This window comes from Vicia villosa, linkage group LG5 (assembly GCF_029867415.1).
Source record: "Vicia villosa cultivar HV-30 ecotype Madison, WI linkage group LG5, Vvil1.0, whole genome shotgun sequence".
NCBI lineage: Eukaryota > Viridiplantae > Streptophyta > Magnoliopsida > Fabales > Fabaceae > Vicia > Vicia villosa.
The window spans coordinates 23,824,815-23,843,913 of NC_081184.1; the positions used below are offsets into that span (position 1 = coordinate 23,824,815).

At 36.4% G+C, this 19,099-nt stretch overlaps 1 protein-coding gene across 1 annotated transcript; it reads left to right on the top strand.

Moving 5' to 3' along the window:
* The first annotated feature begins 16,665 nt into the window (after positions 1 to 16,665).
* On the top strand, positions 16,666 to 18,507 carry LOC131604375 (pyrophosphate-energized vacuolar membrane proton pump 1-like). Its single transcript, XM_058876819.1, has 5 exons — positions 16,666 to 16,728; positions 16,876 to 17,068; positions 17,434 to 17,833; positions 17,942 to 18,028; positions 18,124 to 18,507. Exons 1-5 carry the CDS (start codon positions 16,666 to 16,668, stop codon positions 18,491 to 18,493), a joined length of 1,113 nt encoding a protein of 370 aa, XP_058732802.1. The 3' UTR covers positions 18,494 to 18,507.
* Positions 18,508 to 19,099: the final 592 nt, after the last annotated feature.

Sequence of the window (19,099 nt, forward strand, 5' to 3'; positions counted from 1 at the left end):
TCGGAAACGAAATCGGTACAAATCAAAATAAGCGTCAAAAAAGAAAGTTGTCGGAATTGAACGAAATTTACATGGCTATGGTAAAACGTCCCCACGGACTCAAAAATAAAGTCGGTTTTCCGAAATTCAGACCCTAAGCCCGACTTTTGATTACGGGCAGAAGCAAAACCGATAAAAAAATAGTCCCGAAATGTAAAGATAAGTGCATGAGCAGCTCCGGAATCGTCAAAATAGTATAGTTACATGTAAAGAAGTCGACAAACGGATACATGGTTCAAAAGTTATGTACAAAACGAGAATATGCACCAAAATTGAATAAGTACTATACTATTGATTAAAACAATCGGTACAAATTGAATAAAACAAATTAGTCGGAATATGTATACTATTACCTTTATCACTAACGTCTCTTTCTTTTCTTGGTAGGATTGTGTTCTACGCGTCTCTTAACAACACGAACGGTTGGATTGATCCAAATACCCTCATTATGATCATTTCTAGTACAAGATTCATTCTCATTTTGATCGTTTCTTGTACAAGATTCAATGCCAACACCAATATCACCTTGATCTTCAATGTTTTCATCAACTATTTTGTTAGATAAAAGCACTATAGACCATTTCGTACTTGTCGGATCATTGACATAGAACACTTGTTTAGCTTGAGAGGCTAGAATGAAAGGCTCATCTTTGTACCCTACCCTATTGAGATCCACTTGCAAAAATCCTGACTTATCCATTCGTATGCCACTATTATTTTCAACCCACTTGCAACCAAATACAGGAATCTGAAACTTCGCGTAATCAAACACCAAAATGCGCTCGATAACCCCAAAATATGACAAATTTGCAAATTTCGGATTTAAGTCATTCGCACTTGATATGTGCATTGCTTCAGCTACCAAGGTAACACCACTATTTTGCATAGTACTTTTATCATCCTGTTCTTTGGTATAAAATGTGTATCCATTAATAGCGTATGTGCTATAAGAAAGCACAATTACAGTTGGACCATAGGCTAAACATCTCAACCTTTCTGTTACTAAAGCAGGATCTGAACGATACTTTGAATAAATATGATCCCTAAACCACGGTATGAAACTTCGATTGTGCTCTCGTACTATCCAGTTCTCATTTCTATTTGGATTTAAATCTCGGAGAACAACCTTGTGCATTTCAACATACGGCTCAACCTCAATCTCATTGTGCAGAACATACAAGTGCGCTTGATCCCGTTCGACCATTGATACTGTCACAACTTTATTTCCAATTAGCCTTTTTCCTTCTTTTTTTTCGACAATATGAGATTTGGGGAGTCCAATTGATTGAACATTTGACAGATATTCAGTACAAAACTCAACCGCTTCTTCAACAACGTATCGTTCGGCAATACAACCCTCCGTTCGACTTCTGTTTTTCACGTACCCTTTTAATATTTTCATATAACGTTCAGCAGGGTACATCCATCTCATATAAGCTGGTCCGCACAATTGTGTCTCTTTCACAAGATGAACGACTAGATGAACCATTATGTCAAAAAACGAGGGAGGAAAATACATTTCAAGATCACATAAAGTAACAACTATCTCTTTTTGCAATGTTGGTAAGATCGCGGGATCGACCACCTTACTGCAAATTGACCTGAAGAAGAAACACAGCTTAGTTATTGCGCTTCTTACTTTTTCTGGCAGAATAGAACGTATACCTATTGGTAAAAAATGTTCCATTATAACATGACAATCATGCGTCTTCAAACTCTTTAACTTGAGGTCTTTCATGGACACAAGTCTTCTAATATCTGAAGAGTAGCCTTCTGGAACTTTAACTTCACTGAGGAACTTACACAATGTTTTCTTCTCCTTTCTAGATAGAGTGTAAACAGCAGGTGGCAGATATGTTCGTCTTCCTTTCGTCACGGGTCCCAATTCAGTTCTCATCCCTATGTTTACCATGTCCTTCCTTATGTTAAGGCCATCCTTAGACTTTCCTTGTATATTGAGTAACGTACCTATGACGCTGTCAAATACATTTTTTTCAATATGCATAACATCCAGGAAATGTCTTACGTACAACGACTTCCAATATGGAAGTTCAAAAAAAATGGACTTCTTCTTCCACCCACCCTTGACAAGTGAATGTGCAAAAGGCTTGCCAAACTGAGTGCTCACATCTTTCACCTTTTCAAAAATTTGATCACCTGACAAAAAAGGCGGGGCTGTACCATGTTCGGCCTTTCCGTTGAATGCTTTTCTCCACCCACGGTAGTGATGATTAGAATTTAAGAATCTACGATGGCCGAGAAAGACATTCTTCTGACAAAGCTCCAATCGTGTCGTATCGGTTTCATCTTCACAAACGGGACACGCCTTTTGACCTTTATTGCTGTACCCGGATAGATTTCCGTATGCTGGAAAATCATTAATTGTTCCAAACAACATCGCCCTCAAGTTGAAACTTTCCTTCCTATACCCATCGTAAACCTCCACACCGTTGTCCCACAAAAACTTTAAATCTTCGATTAACGGTGCCAAGTATACGTCTATGTCATTCCCTGGTTGTTTAGGCCCAGAAATTAGCATAGATAACATCATGTACTTACGCTTCATACATAGCCACGGAGGTAGGTTATAGATCATAAGAATCACAGGCCATGTGCTATGCGAGATACTTTGAATACCATGCGGGTTCATTCCATCAGTAGACAATGACAACCGAAGGTTTCTTGCTTCTTTTCCAAATTCAGGATAATCAGTATCAACTTTCATCCATTGTGGTGAGTCTGCCGGATGTCGCAACTTTCCATCAATAATTCTTTCATCTGCATGCCAAGTCAAGTGTCTTGAATCGGTCTCACTACGATACATGCGTCTAAATCTCGGAATTATAGGAAAATACCATAAGACTTTAGCAGGAGACAACTTTTTCTTATATCGAGGGGCACCACATTTAGGACACTCATTCAACGCTGCATACTCGTTTCGAAACAAAACGCAATCGTTTGGACATGCATGTATCTTATCATAGCTCATGCCAATAGAGGACAACATCTTTTTGGCTTCATACGTTCGATTGGGAAGAACATTATCCTCTGGTAGCATATCTTTCATAAGGGCTAATAACTCTGTGAAACTTTTATCCGACCATCCATTGTCCGCCTTTAAGTTGTACAACTTTAACACCGCAGACAATCTTGTGAATTTTGAACAACCATCATACAACGGTTTCTCTGCATCGCTTACCAACCTCTCAAACATTTTGGGACAATCCGCAAGATCTTCTTCAAGCGCTTCTGCAATCTCTTCGACTCGATCGCAATCGTATGTGTCTGTGCAATCGTCGTTTGAAGCATACTTCCTATTACACCTCGACTCAGTATTCCCGTTACTTTTCTCACCATGCATTGTCCAACATGTATAACTTCTATCAATTCCAAACTGTAGTAAATGGGATCCCAACTGTTCCCCATCAACCTTACCCCCATAACAGTAACCCAAGCAAGGACACGGCATTCGAAGCGGGTCTTCGGAGTGCTTAACCGCAAACTCAACGAATTCCCATACCCCTTTCTCGTACTGTTTCGACAATCGGTTTGAATTCATCCATGTCTTATCCATGTCTTAATTAAGCTAAACAAATGCTTCTTGGTTTCTCTATCAGGTACTAAGGAATTCTGTCAAGATAATAAATAGCTATCATCATAATAGAATACCTAATCAGAATACCCGATTTCTTAAAGAAGACATTACCTTATTTCAAGGTAATATAAGTCCACAAACCAAAAAACTGGTTGAAAATGAAATCACTAGTAAAAATTTGAAAGAGAATAATGTGAATGTTTCCCATCTCATTTCATTTCAGAAATAAATATAGATATTTCCTTCTTATCTCTTAAAGTCAATTTAATATATGAGCATGTTTTAATATAGTTCAATCCATTTCAAAACTTGTAGAATTCCATAAACCAAGTTGCAATAAAGTAGAGACATCAATATGAACTCATACATTAAATCCAAGACCAAACTAAGACACCTTTTTCAATTTACAAAATAGCAAGAGGAAGAGTTGAAATGTTTGTATTACATTCAAACATGCTCATAGTGCACAACGATCATGGTTTAGAATAAAGATAGCATTTTCATTCTCAATCCCACAAATAAGTAAATATATAAATATACCTCACGAAATAGTATGCCAAAGTTTTCATGTAATCAAAATAACAGTAGAACTTCAAAACTTATACTTTTATATAAAACCTCACGAAACATTGTTCCAATAAGTCAACAAAACCTGAAGCATAACAACCTAACTTAAGTATACTTAAGTATAGATAAGAGCACAAACCTGAACTAAGGAGAAAGAAGAGTGGTGATATATTGGGAACAAGGTTAAGCAATTTTCTTTTAGAGATTCAGATTCTGCAGATACAAAGAGACAATCATAAGTCATCGTATAATAGAATACATTACTACTACCTTAGATACTTAATACAATTGAATAATATATGAATCTTGCTAAGATGACCAATTCAAAGATTCAAAGATTCACGAATCAACAAGTCCTTAATTCAGAAGCAAAATTGGCATTACATATGTTAGTTTGTTTGTTTTTTAAGTTTGAGTACAAAATAATTCAAAGGAGCTGGTACATTGCTGTATAGTATTTAGCTATGAAGAAATATGACAATAAATTTGTATACAGACTTGTCTATTCAGCAAGAGAATCAAAAACTAATAATCTAAAACTAATAATATTTAACGTCAAGAAGTTCTATTCAGCAAAAATCACAACGAAACAATCATTTCGCAAGAGAATCAAGAATCTCGACAACAATATCACATAACCCATAACCGAAAAGTTGATGAAAAACGAGAAGAAACGAACCTGTGAAGAAATCGACGGGTTTTCGGGTACTTAGGGCTAACGAGTTTCTGTTGAATCTTGAGAGCGAGCTTGTAAGTTCGTTTGAGCCCCAAGAAATACGCAGTTCCGAGTGTTATCTCCCACAGCAACACTTTGGCTGAAGAAGAATCAAATGGCTCTCACAATTGTAACTAATAATAAAATGAAAATAAACAACCTTGAAAACAGTAGCTATACAACTCAAATCATTTCAACAATTATCAACTCAAATCATTTCTTTCAGGCATTTCATCAAACAAGTTGCAGGCAGAAGTTCAATCTTTGATACCAAATAAAATTTTCACTGAAAATTAAAATAAGTGACGCCTAAAACTCACCGGCGGTGGAGAAAACGAGTGACGGAGGAGAAGCCGACGGAGGGACGCCGACGGTGGTGGCCGATGGTGGTGGACGGAAGGGTTCGCGTGCAGTGGATGAAGAACAGTGGTGGACGGAAGGGTTCTAGAACAGAAAACGAAAGAGAGAAAGTGAGAAACAGTAACGCGTGTTTTTGGTTTTAATTTTTAGTAATAAAGGCTACTAAAGCGCTTCTGAAAAGCGCTCTCATAGCCTGGTCTATACCAGCGCTTTTGACTAAAAAGCGCTCTCATTAAACCCCCCTATAGCAGCGCTTTGAAAAGCGCTCTCATAGCCCCCCTTACCAAAGCGCTTTTGAAAAGCGCTCTCATACCCCCCCCCCTTACCAAAGCGCTTTTTAAAAGCGCTCTCATACACCCCCCTACCAGAGCGCTTTTCAAAAGCGCTCTCATACCCCCCCCCCCCTACCAGAGCGTTTTTTTTCATCATTTTCCCTTTGTTTATTAATTTTGTTTTTAGCGAAACCTACGAGAGCGCTTTTATGTAAAAGCGCTTTAGTAGCTGCGCTTTAGTAGCTTAATTTTGGCGTAGTGGGAAAAGTAGATGGTGGATTTTCGAGGTGTGTCAGGTTAGCAGAGGTCAAATCCTCAGGGTTGCAGAAAGGCGTGCACGAAGAGAATGGATTTTCGGTTTTAGGGGATGATGAGGGCGGCTGTTTTTCTGACTTTAGGGAAGAGCACTGTTCAGAGTCCTATTCTGGTGAAACTTGTTCTAGGGTTGAGTGTTCCTTCAAAGGAGCATTAAATGTGCTGAAAAAGGAAGAAGGTTGCGTTGAGGCGGCATCAGAGGGAAGTGGAAATGATGACCCTATTCTTGAGTATAAATTACTATCTTCTAAGGGGCCCACGACTTTAGGCCCATTAAACTTTTTGCGCATGGACCCGGCTGAGGAAAATAATTCGGTTTTTTTTAATCCAAAAGAGAAGATGGAAGAGTCTGTTTTACCCCTTTTGGACCCTTTATATAAAAAGAGTGAGCTGGACGTGGTGGGACCCAGGGAGGTTGACAAAGGGAACTTTTCCAAAGTGAAAGGAGATTGCATGCATGCAGATAGAGAGGATTCGGTTGACCACGTTTTTTTGAATTTTGATGAACAATGTAAAAGGCTGAAAAATTCAAAGAAAGTAAGGAAGAAAATGAGGAAGGTTTTTGATTGAGGAGATAGAGTGGAGAACTATATTTACCCAGCGGAGATGGTTTTTCCGATGAACTCTGGTAACGTATCCGGCAACACTCATGGTGGCGTTATGGTGGGGATATCTCTATCAAATGATTCGCTCACTCATTCTGATGTCATGAATTGCAATGCTAGAGTTATTAAGAGGAATTTAGGTAATACTTCGGAGGGGCTATGGAAATCTATGAATAATTTGGGAATTTCAAACTCTTCCGTTTTTTTCGATCCTATCAAGAGATTGGAGGAGATGGAGTCTAGAGGTGTCAAAGGGGGAGAAGTCTCTAAGGTGAATTTTAATAGGTTGAAATGATTATTTACTCTCTCAATATTAGAGGTGGAGGTAAGAGAGTGAAGAGGAAGAGAGTTGGTTTCAACATTCAAAAGGGAAGGGCGGACATAGCTTTTATCCAAGAAACTAAATTGAGTGCTTTTCACCATAATTATGCCGAGGAGTTGTGGGGTAATGACTTGGTGGAATGGTCTCATATGGAGGCGGTAGGGGCTTCGGGGGGAATTCTAACAATGTGGAGGAAAGATTTTTTTAGCTTGCTTTATAGCTTCTGGGGTGAAGGATTCTTAGGAGTGTGCGTGGAAAAAGATAATAGAAGACTTTACTTTGTCAATATTTATGCCTCTTGTGACCACAACATTAGAATGGCTTCTTGGAAGAAGTTAACGGACCTAAAAAGAAGGAGTGTAGCCGGATCGTGGTGCTTAGGAGGTGATTTCAATATTGTTTCGTCTTTGGAAGACAGAGTTGGGATTTCTAAAAAGAACTACAAGAGGGAGATCGAAGGCTTTAATGAAATGGAATTGGTGGATCCTCCTACCATAGGAGGAAAGTTCACTTGGTCTAACAAATGTGGAAGTGCGTTGAGTAGATTGGATAGATTTTTATTATCCAACTCTTTTGTTAATGATTGGATGGTAGAAGGCCAATCTATAGGTGAAAGAGATGTCTCGGACCATGCTCCCATATGGATCAAAGATAACAAGAGAGATTGGGGACCTAAACCTTTTAGATTCAACAATCTTTGGTTTGCTCATGAAGATTTCTTTAGTTTCGTGGAGGTGGAATGGAAAAAGCTAGAGGTGAAGGGGAGAGGGGATTTTTGCTTTGTGGAGAAGTTGAGAGCTATTAAAAGCAAAATCCGTATTTGGAATAAAGAGATTTTCGGATGGATTGATCTTAACATAGAAGAAGCGGGGAAAGAAATGCACTTTTTAGATAACAAGTTTGCTCATTTTGCAGGTAATGTCCCAGAGGCGATTGTTCTTCAAAGATCGAAGGCGGCTATTGCTTTTTCGAACAATCTTTATAAAAAGGAAGGTTATCTCCGTCTCAAGTCGAGGCAATTATGGTTATCCGATGGTGATAGTAACACGCGTTTTTTCCATAATTCCCTTAAAGCTAGAAGAAGGAGGAATGCTTTATGTTCTCTTTCCTCTAATAGAGGAGTGTTGGAGAACGTGGTGGAGATTAAAGACTATGTTCATGATTTCTTTAAGTCTTTTTTTGAAGAAGAGGTTGAGAGAAGGCCGTCTTTTGGTGATTTGGGTTTGAAGAAGCTTCTTGAGAGGGAGGCCTTTAGTATTGAATGTCCTTTCTCGGAGGAGGAAGTGAAGGTAGCTATTTGGTCGTGTGACGGTAATAAAAGTGCGGGGCTGGATGGTTTCTCTTTGGAGTTCTATAAGAAGTTTTGGATGGTGACTCGTGAAAATGTGGTGAAGATGTGCAATGATTTTCATAGTAAATGCTCTCTTGTGAAATCCATTACGTCATCCTTTCTTGCTTTGATCCCCAAAGTAGTCAATCCTCAATCCTTAGGCGAGTACCGTCCCATTTGTTTGGTGGGAAGTATTTACAAAATTATTGCTAAGTTGTTGGCGGCTAGATTGAATGAGGTAATAGGAGGTTTGGTTTCTCCCAACCAAACTGCCTTTGTCCCGGGTAGAAACATGATGGATGGGGTTCTTTTGGTTAATGAGATCGTTGATTGGTCGAAGAGGAAGAAAAGAAGTTGTCTTTTGCTCAAGGTGGATTTCGAAAAGGCTTATGATTCCGTTTCTTGGCAATATCTTAGAGATATTATGCCTATGATGGGTTTTGGAGAGAGGTGGATGAGGTGGATGGAAGCTTGCATTTTTAGTAACTATATGTCCGTTTTGGTTAACGGAAGTGCTACTAAAGAATTTAAGGTGCATAGGGGTCTAAGACAAGGTGATCCTTTGTCTCCGTTTCTCTTTGTTCTTGCCATGGAGGGTTTAACCGCTCTCGTGAAAAGGTCGGTGGACTTGGGTAAATTCAAGCCTTTCAAGTATGGGGAAGGTGAGTTTGTGGACATTCTCCAATTCGCGGATGATACCATTATTTTAGGAGAAGCATCTTGTGACAACATTTGGAATCTTAAAGTTTTGTTGAGAGGGTTTGAATTGGTGTCCGGGTTGAAGATAAATTTTTCAAAAAGCAACATCTTAGGTGTTAATGTGGGCGATTGGTACTTCAATGCCGCCACGAGGTTTCTTGCTTGCAAGAAAGGTACGTTTCCTTTCAAATTTTTAGGAATCATGGTGGGGGAGAGTCCTAGAAAAAAGAAAGTGTGGACGGAAGTTATTAATAAAATTAAAGATCTTTTAAAGATCTTCATGTGATTCATTCTTTGAAAGTTATGTGGAGCATTCCATTACCGCCAAAGATAAAGTTGTTTTCTTGGAGATTTTTCGTCGAGCGCCTTCCGTCAAAAGATCTTTTATTGTTAAGAGGAGTCACTATCTTGTCTAATCCGGATTGTGAGTTTTGTGGTGTTCATGTTGAAACTTCTTTTCATCTCTTTTTTCATTGTCATAGGGCGAAAGAGATTTAGAAACATATGTACGCTTGGCTTGGCATAACGGAGGCGATCACCATAGAGGAGTTTCTTGATTTTGGGGTTTTACAAGAAAAGGTGAAGAATATTAATAGAAAGGCTAAGATCAATGTGGTGTGGTTATCTACGATTTGGTGTCTTTGGATCATGCGGAATGCTATTATCTTTGACGGGAGAGTTTTTTGTTTTGATGTCGTTTGTTCTAATATTATTTTCCTTTCTTGGAGATGGTTGTCTAGCGGATATTCTAAGTTTAGATCCAATTACTACGATTGGTTTAAACTTCCTTTATCCGATGCAATCATTCTCTAGTGTTCTCTGTTTGTAAGGGTTGCACCCCTAGTGCGAGCTTTATCAATCAATTGCCTATTAAAAAAAAAAATTCTTCACATTTTAAAAAATTTTAAAATTTGATAAATAAACATTTTACATTATTCTAAACATGTATGAAAAAAATTATTCAAAATTTAAAAGTTAAAGACTAATTAAACAACTTTCAAAATTTTAGAAAATAGTAGAAATTAAAACTGCATGCATGAAAATTTTGTAGGATTTATTTTTTTAATAAGAATTAAAATAAAATTTAAAATTTTTATAAGGACCAAAAATATATTTAACCCAATAAAATATAAAATAAATAATACAATATAATATTATAATATTTTTTATTCATAAAAAATTCACGCCACAGCGACTGCAATATACTGCGGTAGGGACTGCAATATAGGATGGTAGCTACAATTTAAAACCATGCTTAGGACAACAGGGAATACCATGCAAAATATTCACTAGTAATTGGTATAGTGAAACAGTAGTATGTATGTAGGGGTGGCAAAACGGATCCGGCCCGCGGAGAAAGCCCGTTTTACTTACATTTTTTGCTGGACGAGGCAATGTTTTAGGCCCGCTCCCTTTAATGAGTCCGCCCTGCCTCGCTTCGTTTTTTTGCGGGCTTTTGCGGGCATGAGCTTTTTCATATAATTTTACTATTTTTAGGCTTAAAAAGCTTAATGTCTGCGTGCTTTCCCCGCCCCGACCTCACTTTTTTGCGGGGCGGGGCAAGGTTTTAAACCCGCACTCTTAAATATGTCCGCCCCGTCCAGTTTTTTCGTGGACTTTTGCGGGTCGGGTCTAAACGGGGCGAGCATGTCTATTTACCACCCTCTATATGTGTGTAATGTAAGTAAATAAGTTGAAAGAATATCAAAGTAACAAACCTTGTTGGATGAAAAGTAGAAAACAAAGTGAACGAGAGAGTACACGAAACTTAGTAGCCATAGTTGGATAGAATGTATGTTTCTGATGCCGAGAACCTTAATTTAGTATGGGGATTTATAGTGAAACAGAGGACAGCGTAGGAGGGACACGTCAGATCAAAGAAGATGCATGGTTTGTAACCATTAGACATTCTTCATCTTGCATATGGCTATGGAAGCCTTGTGCGTCACACCTCATAATCCATAACCAAACAAATGCATGGGTTGATAACCATTAGACATTCTTCATCTTGCATGGCTATGGGAACCTTGCGCGTTACACCTCATAATCCATAACCAAACAAAATTACGAGAGCATAGGTGGTGATGAGACCATATTAGTATTTTTGACATTCTTCATCTTGCATGGCTATGGGAACCTTGCGCGTTACACCTCATAATTCATAACCAAACAAAATTACGAGAGCATAGGTGGTGATAAGACCATATTAGTATTTTTTTTAAAGCAAGGATATATATATATATATATATATATATATATATATATATATATATATATATATTATTCTTATTCCAAGAATAAATTATTAAGACTTACTTCACATCTTGACAATTAATTCTGCTTAATTTAATGGCTAAAAATAATAAGCATTTAAATGTGGAGAGAGAAAATAATACTCATTAATTTTAACCATTAAATTAAAAAGAATTAATGGTAAAGGTGTAGAGTAAGTTTTAGTAACTTACTCTTGGAGTAAGAATATCCCTTATATATATATATATATGTATATATATATGTATATATATATATATATATATATATATATATATATATATATATATATATATATATATATATATATATATATATATATATATATATATATATATATATATATATATATATATATATATATATATATATATATATATAAGAACTAAGGATTTTCCATTCTGATTATACTGAAAAATTGGATAACTCGATAAAAAAAAATACAAATCAATTCTAATTACGAAAGGTATAACAGAGTGTCTTTGTTATACTCGTAAAATTACAATTGGAGTGTGTAATTTCTTTACAAAAAGATCATTTCTAAACTAAATTTTAATGTTCTGTACCGTGTTGTTAATATTCCAATATTCATTCTGGAAACAAATCCTGGAAACAAATCCTGTTCATTAACAACCAAATGATCCAAGATGTGGCAAGCCAAAACACTCCTAACTTGCTCTTTTTAATCTTTTTGCCTCGACAAAATTTGTGCCAATCAATAAAATTTGAAAAGCACTCTTCCTCCTCCATATCCGATTTACCAACCTAATTAGCTACCCCCTCCACACTTTCTTAGTCACTTTGCAATTAAAGGAAAAATGATTTTGATTTTCCATATCTAAATCACAAGAAACACACTTTAAGGTATTTAAAGGAAAATAAATACCTTTATACATCAAAAGTTCCTTTATTGAAAGTATATTAACAAGAAGTCTCCAACCAAAAGCATTTATCTTAAAAGGCACACCCGCTTTCGAAACTAGTCCCAAATCCTCGTCAAATCTATTAGGAGGACCAAAAGGAAGACGAAAACTAGCATAGTAAGCATAGCACAAAGCTACCGAAAAACCATCTTCCAAGTTAAAGGTCCACTCAACCAAATCTTTACCTTCCAACAATCCTCCAAATTCCTCTAACCGACCCCTCAAAGACAAAAAATTGGGCAAGAGACCCAAATTATTAGACACCACTGTGGATAAACCAAGATCTACCTAACTCCACTCCCCATCATTCCAACCCCTCATTCCCACAACCGAAACACCCTTCAAGGAAGATGCCAAGAACAAATCCGGATAAACGTCTTTCAAAATGATATCCTCAATCCATTTAGCTTCCCAAAATGGAGTATTGAAGCCATTTTGAATGATAATCCTACTTTTTGCAATAATAGGATCCTTATAAGAAAAATTCTGCATCCTTATGATATCCTTCCACCAAGTTGAGCAAGAAGAGTAAGAAGAGGAAAGAACTTTGTTGGTTACTCCATCGTTGATAACTTGAATAGATAAATCTCCATAGCGAGATTTCAAAATGTCATACCAAAGGAAATCATAACCTTGAAAAATTCTCCATCTCCATTTGTTTAAAAGGGCTAAGTTAAACTCCTCTAAATTGTTTACTCCTAACCTTCCCTTCTCATATGGTAAATTAACCTCTTTCCAACTCACCCAATGAATTTTCCTTTTTTCCTCTACTCTACCCCATAAGAAGTTATTTGGGACCCTATTAAATTCCTTAACAACCTTCACCGAAATTTTGTAGAAAGACATAGTGAAAATAGTAAGAGAACTTAAAATTGACTTCAAGAGAGTGATTCTACCACCCAAGTTGAGGAAACGGTTCTTGCAACCCACCAAACGATTCTTCATCTTGTTCAAAAGAGGTATCCAAGTCGACTCCTTATTTAGATTAAAACCAATGGGAATACAAAGGAATTATAAATTACTATCTTCCACCTTGCAAGTTAGAAAAAGAGAAGCGGCTTCTAAGAAAGAGTTACTAGAATTGATTCCTACCAACTTACTTTTATGGTAGTTTATGCCAAGACCCGAACTAATTCAAAGGCTCACAAAACTGACTTAATCTCCCAAACATGTTTCCATGTCCCTTCTCCTACTAATAACATATCATTCGCAAATTGGAGAATATCTACCGAGTAACATCCTTTGATTGTAAAACAACCAAATTCCCCAATATCCATAAATTTCCTCACTAAGTCCATTAGACCTTCCGCAACCATAACATAGAGAAAAGGCAAGAGCGGGTCACCTTGCATCAAGCTTATCTTGACAACAAACTCCTTATGTGGACTCATATTATATAACACCGACATATTGCAAGGCTCAAAACTTGATTGTAAGGCTCATAATTTGATGAAACTTGTTGAAGAAGGCATGGAAATAAACACATGAACCTATGGAGTTTCGTGATGAATCAGGCCACATGATCTTGAGATGAATTTGATCAAATGAAATTCAGAGATGCTCGAGATATAACACTTGATGATGAGGAAATTTCTTTTGAAGTTCAAGCCACGTAGCTTCCATGAATGATCAACTAATTGAGGATCGATCCTCAGAATCCTATCTTTAGGAGAGAGTATGAATACACTTGATTCAATCACCTACAAGAAAAAAAGATTTGAAAGAAAGAATAACTTTTAGTATTTTGGTTAGTGTAACATAACAAAGAAATATTCACAAGTTGTACAAACATGGGTGCTTAGTGATTCCCCCAAAGGTGGAATTGGCACAAAGCTAAAAGTCAAACTCAAGATGGTGATCTTGATTAGTGGTAAGAATGAAAATGATTGGGGAATCTTAGGGTCAAAAATTGGGGTATGACAGTTAGGACACTTTCTTTAGGTTTGCACGGTGAGACATCACCATGGCATGACGAGAGGGAGTTACTTGCCAAGCATAATAACAATAAAGGCGTCGAGTTAACAACGTAGAACAAGCGCTTGTTGGGAGGCACCCCAACGGTTGTTAGTTTTGTTTATTTTTTGTATCTGAGGTGTTTAGGTGAAGTGGAGCTTGGTTGAAAGATCAGATTTTGTTCTGTTTTTTCTGAGTTTTTCCGCTACCGCTTAGCGCGCATAGAAAAACTCAGCCTGTTTGTTTTTTGCCAGTGGATCCACTTGGCCTACCGTTTTTCCCACTTTCACCAAGGCTATTTATTAGTAAATAATAGTATTATTTTTCTAATTCTTTTGTTGGTGTTTGGACTCAAATTTTGGTCCGTTAGCTTGAGGAATTTTTGAGGTGATATTTCATGTTTGAGTGTTTCAACTTGTAGATGTATGGTAATTATATTTTTTTAAGTTGTATCATTCAAGTTACTTATTTATCGCTTTCTATAGCATAACATATTTAGGAAAATTTTCATTTGTACAATTATCATAGCATTCATTCTTTTGCATTACGTGCTTGTTCATTGAATCACTTTAGTTCCCAAACCCCAAATGTGAGGAAGTTTTCCATTGTTCATAAATATTGGAGACCACAATCTTTATTTTAACTGGATTTTATTATGCTTAATCATTTTTTTTTGTGTTGATGAAAAGGATCAAGGTATTTTGTTTCATTTTGAGCACAATCACCCTAGCCAAATAGTCAATTCACCTTATGAGTGTTTGAGCATTTGTTAACCCTCTTTGAGCTTTTATCAATATCCATGTTTCATTAGAACTTGATGCTTGTCTATAAGTATTTAGTTCTTATTTTTTTATATGGATGTTGATTTTTCTTGTTTTCTTGAACCCTCAACCATTATTTTTTGTTTGAATTTTTACCTTGCCTTAGAAAGTAGGGAGTATTCACACTTTAATATTGGTTGAATTCAAGTTGGGGAGAGAAATGTTTGCTACCTATTTGATTGTTGCTATGAGGTTAAAAAGAAAAGAAAAAAATGTGAAAAAGAAAGAAAAGAAAAAAGAGAAAAGTTTAGAAAAAGAAAAGAAAAAAAGTATGGAATAATTGTGCAAATAAGTAGTATGATTGGTGTGACAACTCGGGATTATTGAAGAAGTTTGATTGATATTTTGTTGTTTGAGTCTTTGTGAATTGATCACTCCCTTAGGTTTAGGCAATTTTTTGTTTCGATTAGCCTTAGGAATTATCCCTTGTTTGTTAACCAAGCCACATTACAACCTTGAAAGCCCTTCTGATTCTTACTTTTGTATTTTCAATATGAGTTTTGGATAAATGCATAATTTAGTCTCTTGTTTGCAAGATTGTTGGATAAGTGTCAAAGTCCCTCATTTTTGTGTGTTTTTCATCCCTTGATGAATTTTGCCAGGTGTGATTCATGATGTGAGCTTGTTTTGTTTTAGAATGTTTTGTGTGATTTTTGTACTTAGAATTTGTTTCGTTTATATGTTGTTGTATGATAGTGGTAAGTATTACTTTGTTTATACGTTTTTGTGTTGAGCCATGCATTTGTGCGTGAATATGTACGTTCTCGTTATATTTGTACATAATATCTTTTATTTGAGTTTAGATTCATTGTATGTACCGTTTGACCAATTTTCATTCATTTTATAGCTATTGATGAGTATCGGAGCCTCGAGCAATAAAGTGTCGAAGGCACGGCTTCGAGTACGTAGTTTTGAAGCAATAAGGAGAAAATTATGTAGAAGCCCGTTTAGCCAGAGTTGTAGTGCGCTACCACTTTCAATAACAAAGACAAAATTGATTTTCTGAGCCCGCTTAGCCAGGTCCCCTATACCATCGTAGATATTTTAGATATTTTTGACAACCCACTTAGCCAGCTCAGCGCGCTTAGCGGGGTCTGATGAATTTTGTTTTTCTATAAATAGATTCTTTCACATTTTTCGGTTATGTTTTAGGGTTTTTTGTTCCTAATTCATCAACCAACATTCTTTGGTAGGATCAGCTTTGAAAACAACAATCGGGTCGAGCATTTGGATGATCAGAGGTGGATTCTTCATCAATCGGAGCTGACAACCTGTGAGATGTTTGATTTTTCTCTCTTCCTCTTTGTGTATTTCTCATTTGTTGGGTTTCACTAGTACAAAAACATCAATATAATTTTAAAATTTACACCCAATATACTAAAAACGGGTGTATATCAGAAATGCGGTGGCAATTTTGTAAATAACATATCATTTTAAACATTATCAGGTGATAATATACACCCTATTTTCTAAAAACGGGTTTAAATTAAAAATATTATTATAATCAAAGTTCAATTACTCCCTTTAAACAAAAAACGGGTGTAAATTTATATGAAAAAAAAATTGTTTAAATTTATAACTCAAAATATATAATCTATGTAGCATATTAATAAACAATTTAAATATTATTATTAAATTAATGAATGAATATTAATGGGTCTAAATTTATTTATTAGGTGAATAAAATAGTTTAAACATTATTAAAAAACTCTTTATTAGATGAAACATTATCCTTTAAACATAATTCTTTAAATTTATTAACATAATAAAATACTTTCTCTATTTTCTATTCAACTCTTTCACGAAACTCATTTTCAACTCTTTCAGAAAATCCATTTTTCAATCTAACTCTGTTACACTCATGCATTTCGCGCGGCCATGGCAATTTCGAGATTCAGCGAGTTTGATTGGAAAAAGAGGTTGATTTCGGATTTCTGCGAAGTTTGATTTCGGGCTTCACGAAGTCCTTTCTCTAAACCACACTCGGTCGAACAATACCCTTGCTTTGACGACACCATTCGCTCACTGAAAAACGAAGATCTCTTCTTCGCTCACTCTCATTTCACCAAAACATTTACGACAACGAAGCTGAGAGGAAACTATTGCAGTGACGACAACGAAGCTGAGAGGAAACCATTCCGCAATGACGACAACGAAGCTGAGAGGAAACCATTTCACAGTGACGACGTTGATAAGGAAGAATTAGGGTTTTATACTTTGAGCACATTGGTAGCTGAAGAATTAGGGTTTTATACTCACAAACTAGTTCCTATTGCTATGTGTAATTTTGTTTGAAATGAATTTATTTTACACTCACAAATCTGAAATGACATTGGTTGCTGAATTTTGTTTGAAATGGTGCGGGTTCATTGTTTAGGTCCAAACAAATTGTATCGATTAAAGCTCCTTCTTCTTTCAACCAACCCCTGCATCTTTAGCATCACATTTTGAGGTGAGTGTTTTGGCTAAGTTTCTAACACATAGAAAGTGTCTTCTATTTCATCAATAGTACTAATTATACTGTGTTATAGAAGCCATGTTTAAGTGTATCAGAGGCTTTCCTTCCTCTCGTTTGTATCGCGCGCGAGAGTGTGATTGTCGTGCAATTTATGGATCCTTATTAGTTAAGTTTGTTGTTTGCTTCAGATTTGGAAATAGGTAGTAAGGGTGATAGTAATAATTCTGGTGACAATGTTGGGGATATTGCTGGCATGGGATCCGATCTATTTGGTTCATATGCAGAGGCATCTTGTGTTGCCCTTGTTGTTGCCTCCATCTCTTCTTTTGGGATCGATCATCAGTTCACTGCCATGTTGTTCCCTCTCATCATCAGTTCTGTGGGCCTCCTTGTTTGTTTGCTCACCACCTTATTTGCAACTGACTTTTTTGAGATCAAGCTTGTAAAGGAAATTGAGCCAGCATTGAAAAAACAGCTTGTTATTTCAACAGTATTGATGACTATTGGAATTGCAATTGTTAGTTGGATAGCACTCCCATCTTCCTTCACCAGCTTCGATTTTGGAGAGCAGAAAGTTGCTAAGAACTGGTTAGTTTCATAACTTATTATTAGGGCCCAGTCTATTTACTAAATAATGATTTAAATGATAAATTTTGAACAGTCTTGATACTTAATGGATTGGTTTTGGCTTTGCAGGCAGCTATTCTTGTGTGTGTCTGTTGGTCTTTGGGCAGGTCTTATCATTGGATTTGTTACTGAATACTATACCAGTAATGCATACAGGTAAGCAATTATGAATCATATTTTGCAATTTCACCTTCATTCATCTAATTGGTTAGATACTAACAGGACTTGCATTTTCTTTCTGGTTTTTGCAGCCCTGTACAAGATGTTGCTGATTCCCGCAGGACTGGTGCTGCTACCAATGTTATCTTTGGCCTTGCCTTGGGATACAAGTCTGTTATCATTCCAATTTTTGCCATTGCAATTAGTATTTCTGTTAGTTTCAGTTTTGCTTCCATGTATGGTGTTGCTGTTTCCGCTCTTGGAATGTTGAGTACCATAGCAACTGGATTAGCCATTGATGCATACGGTCCAATCAGTGACAATGCCGGAGGTATTGGTGAGATGGCTGGAATGAGTCACAGAATTCGTGAGAGAACCGATGCTCTTGATGCTGCAGGAAACACAACTGCTGCCATTGGAAAGGTTCAGTTTTCCTCTTTTTTCTTCTTTCTTTTCACCTAGTTCAATCTGTTTTATTCATGTTACTTATGTATGATATTACTGATGTATGATATTACTGCAGGAAATACTACAATTTTGTTTGAAATGGTGCAGATTCATTGTATAGGTCCAAACAAATTGTATTTTGATTAAAGCTCATTCTTCTTTCAACCAACCCCTGCATCTTTAGCATCACATTTGAGGTGAGTGTTTTGGCTAAGTTTCTAACACATAGAAAGTGTCTTCTATTTCATCAATAGTACTAAATATACTGTGTTATAGAAGCCATGTTTAAGTGTATCAGAGGCTTTCCTTCCCCTTGTTTGTATCGCGCGCGAGAGTGTGATTGTCGTGCAATTTATGGATCCTTATTAGTTAAGTTTGTTGTTTGCTTCAGATTTGGAAATAGGTAGTAATGGTGATAGTAATAATTCTGGTGACTTAGGCTTCTCTAAATGGACACAAGGCATACTTGGAAAACCAAGTATATGGATTCATCTTCATTTGTCCTCAAGGTATTTATATAAGTTTGAAAGAGAAGTAAGTTTCAAACATAAATGACTTTATCCAAACATAAATGAATTTACCAGACTCAATTTACTCATAATCAATTTTTTCCCCACAAAA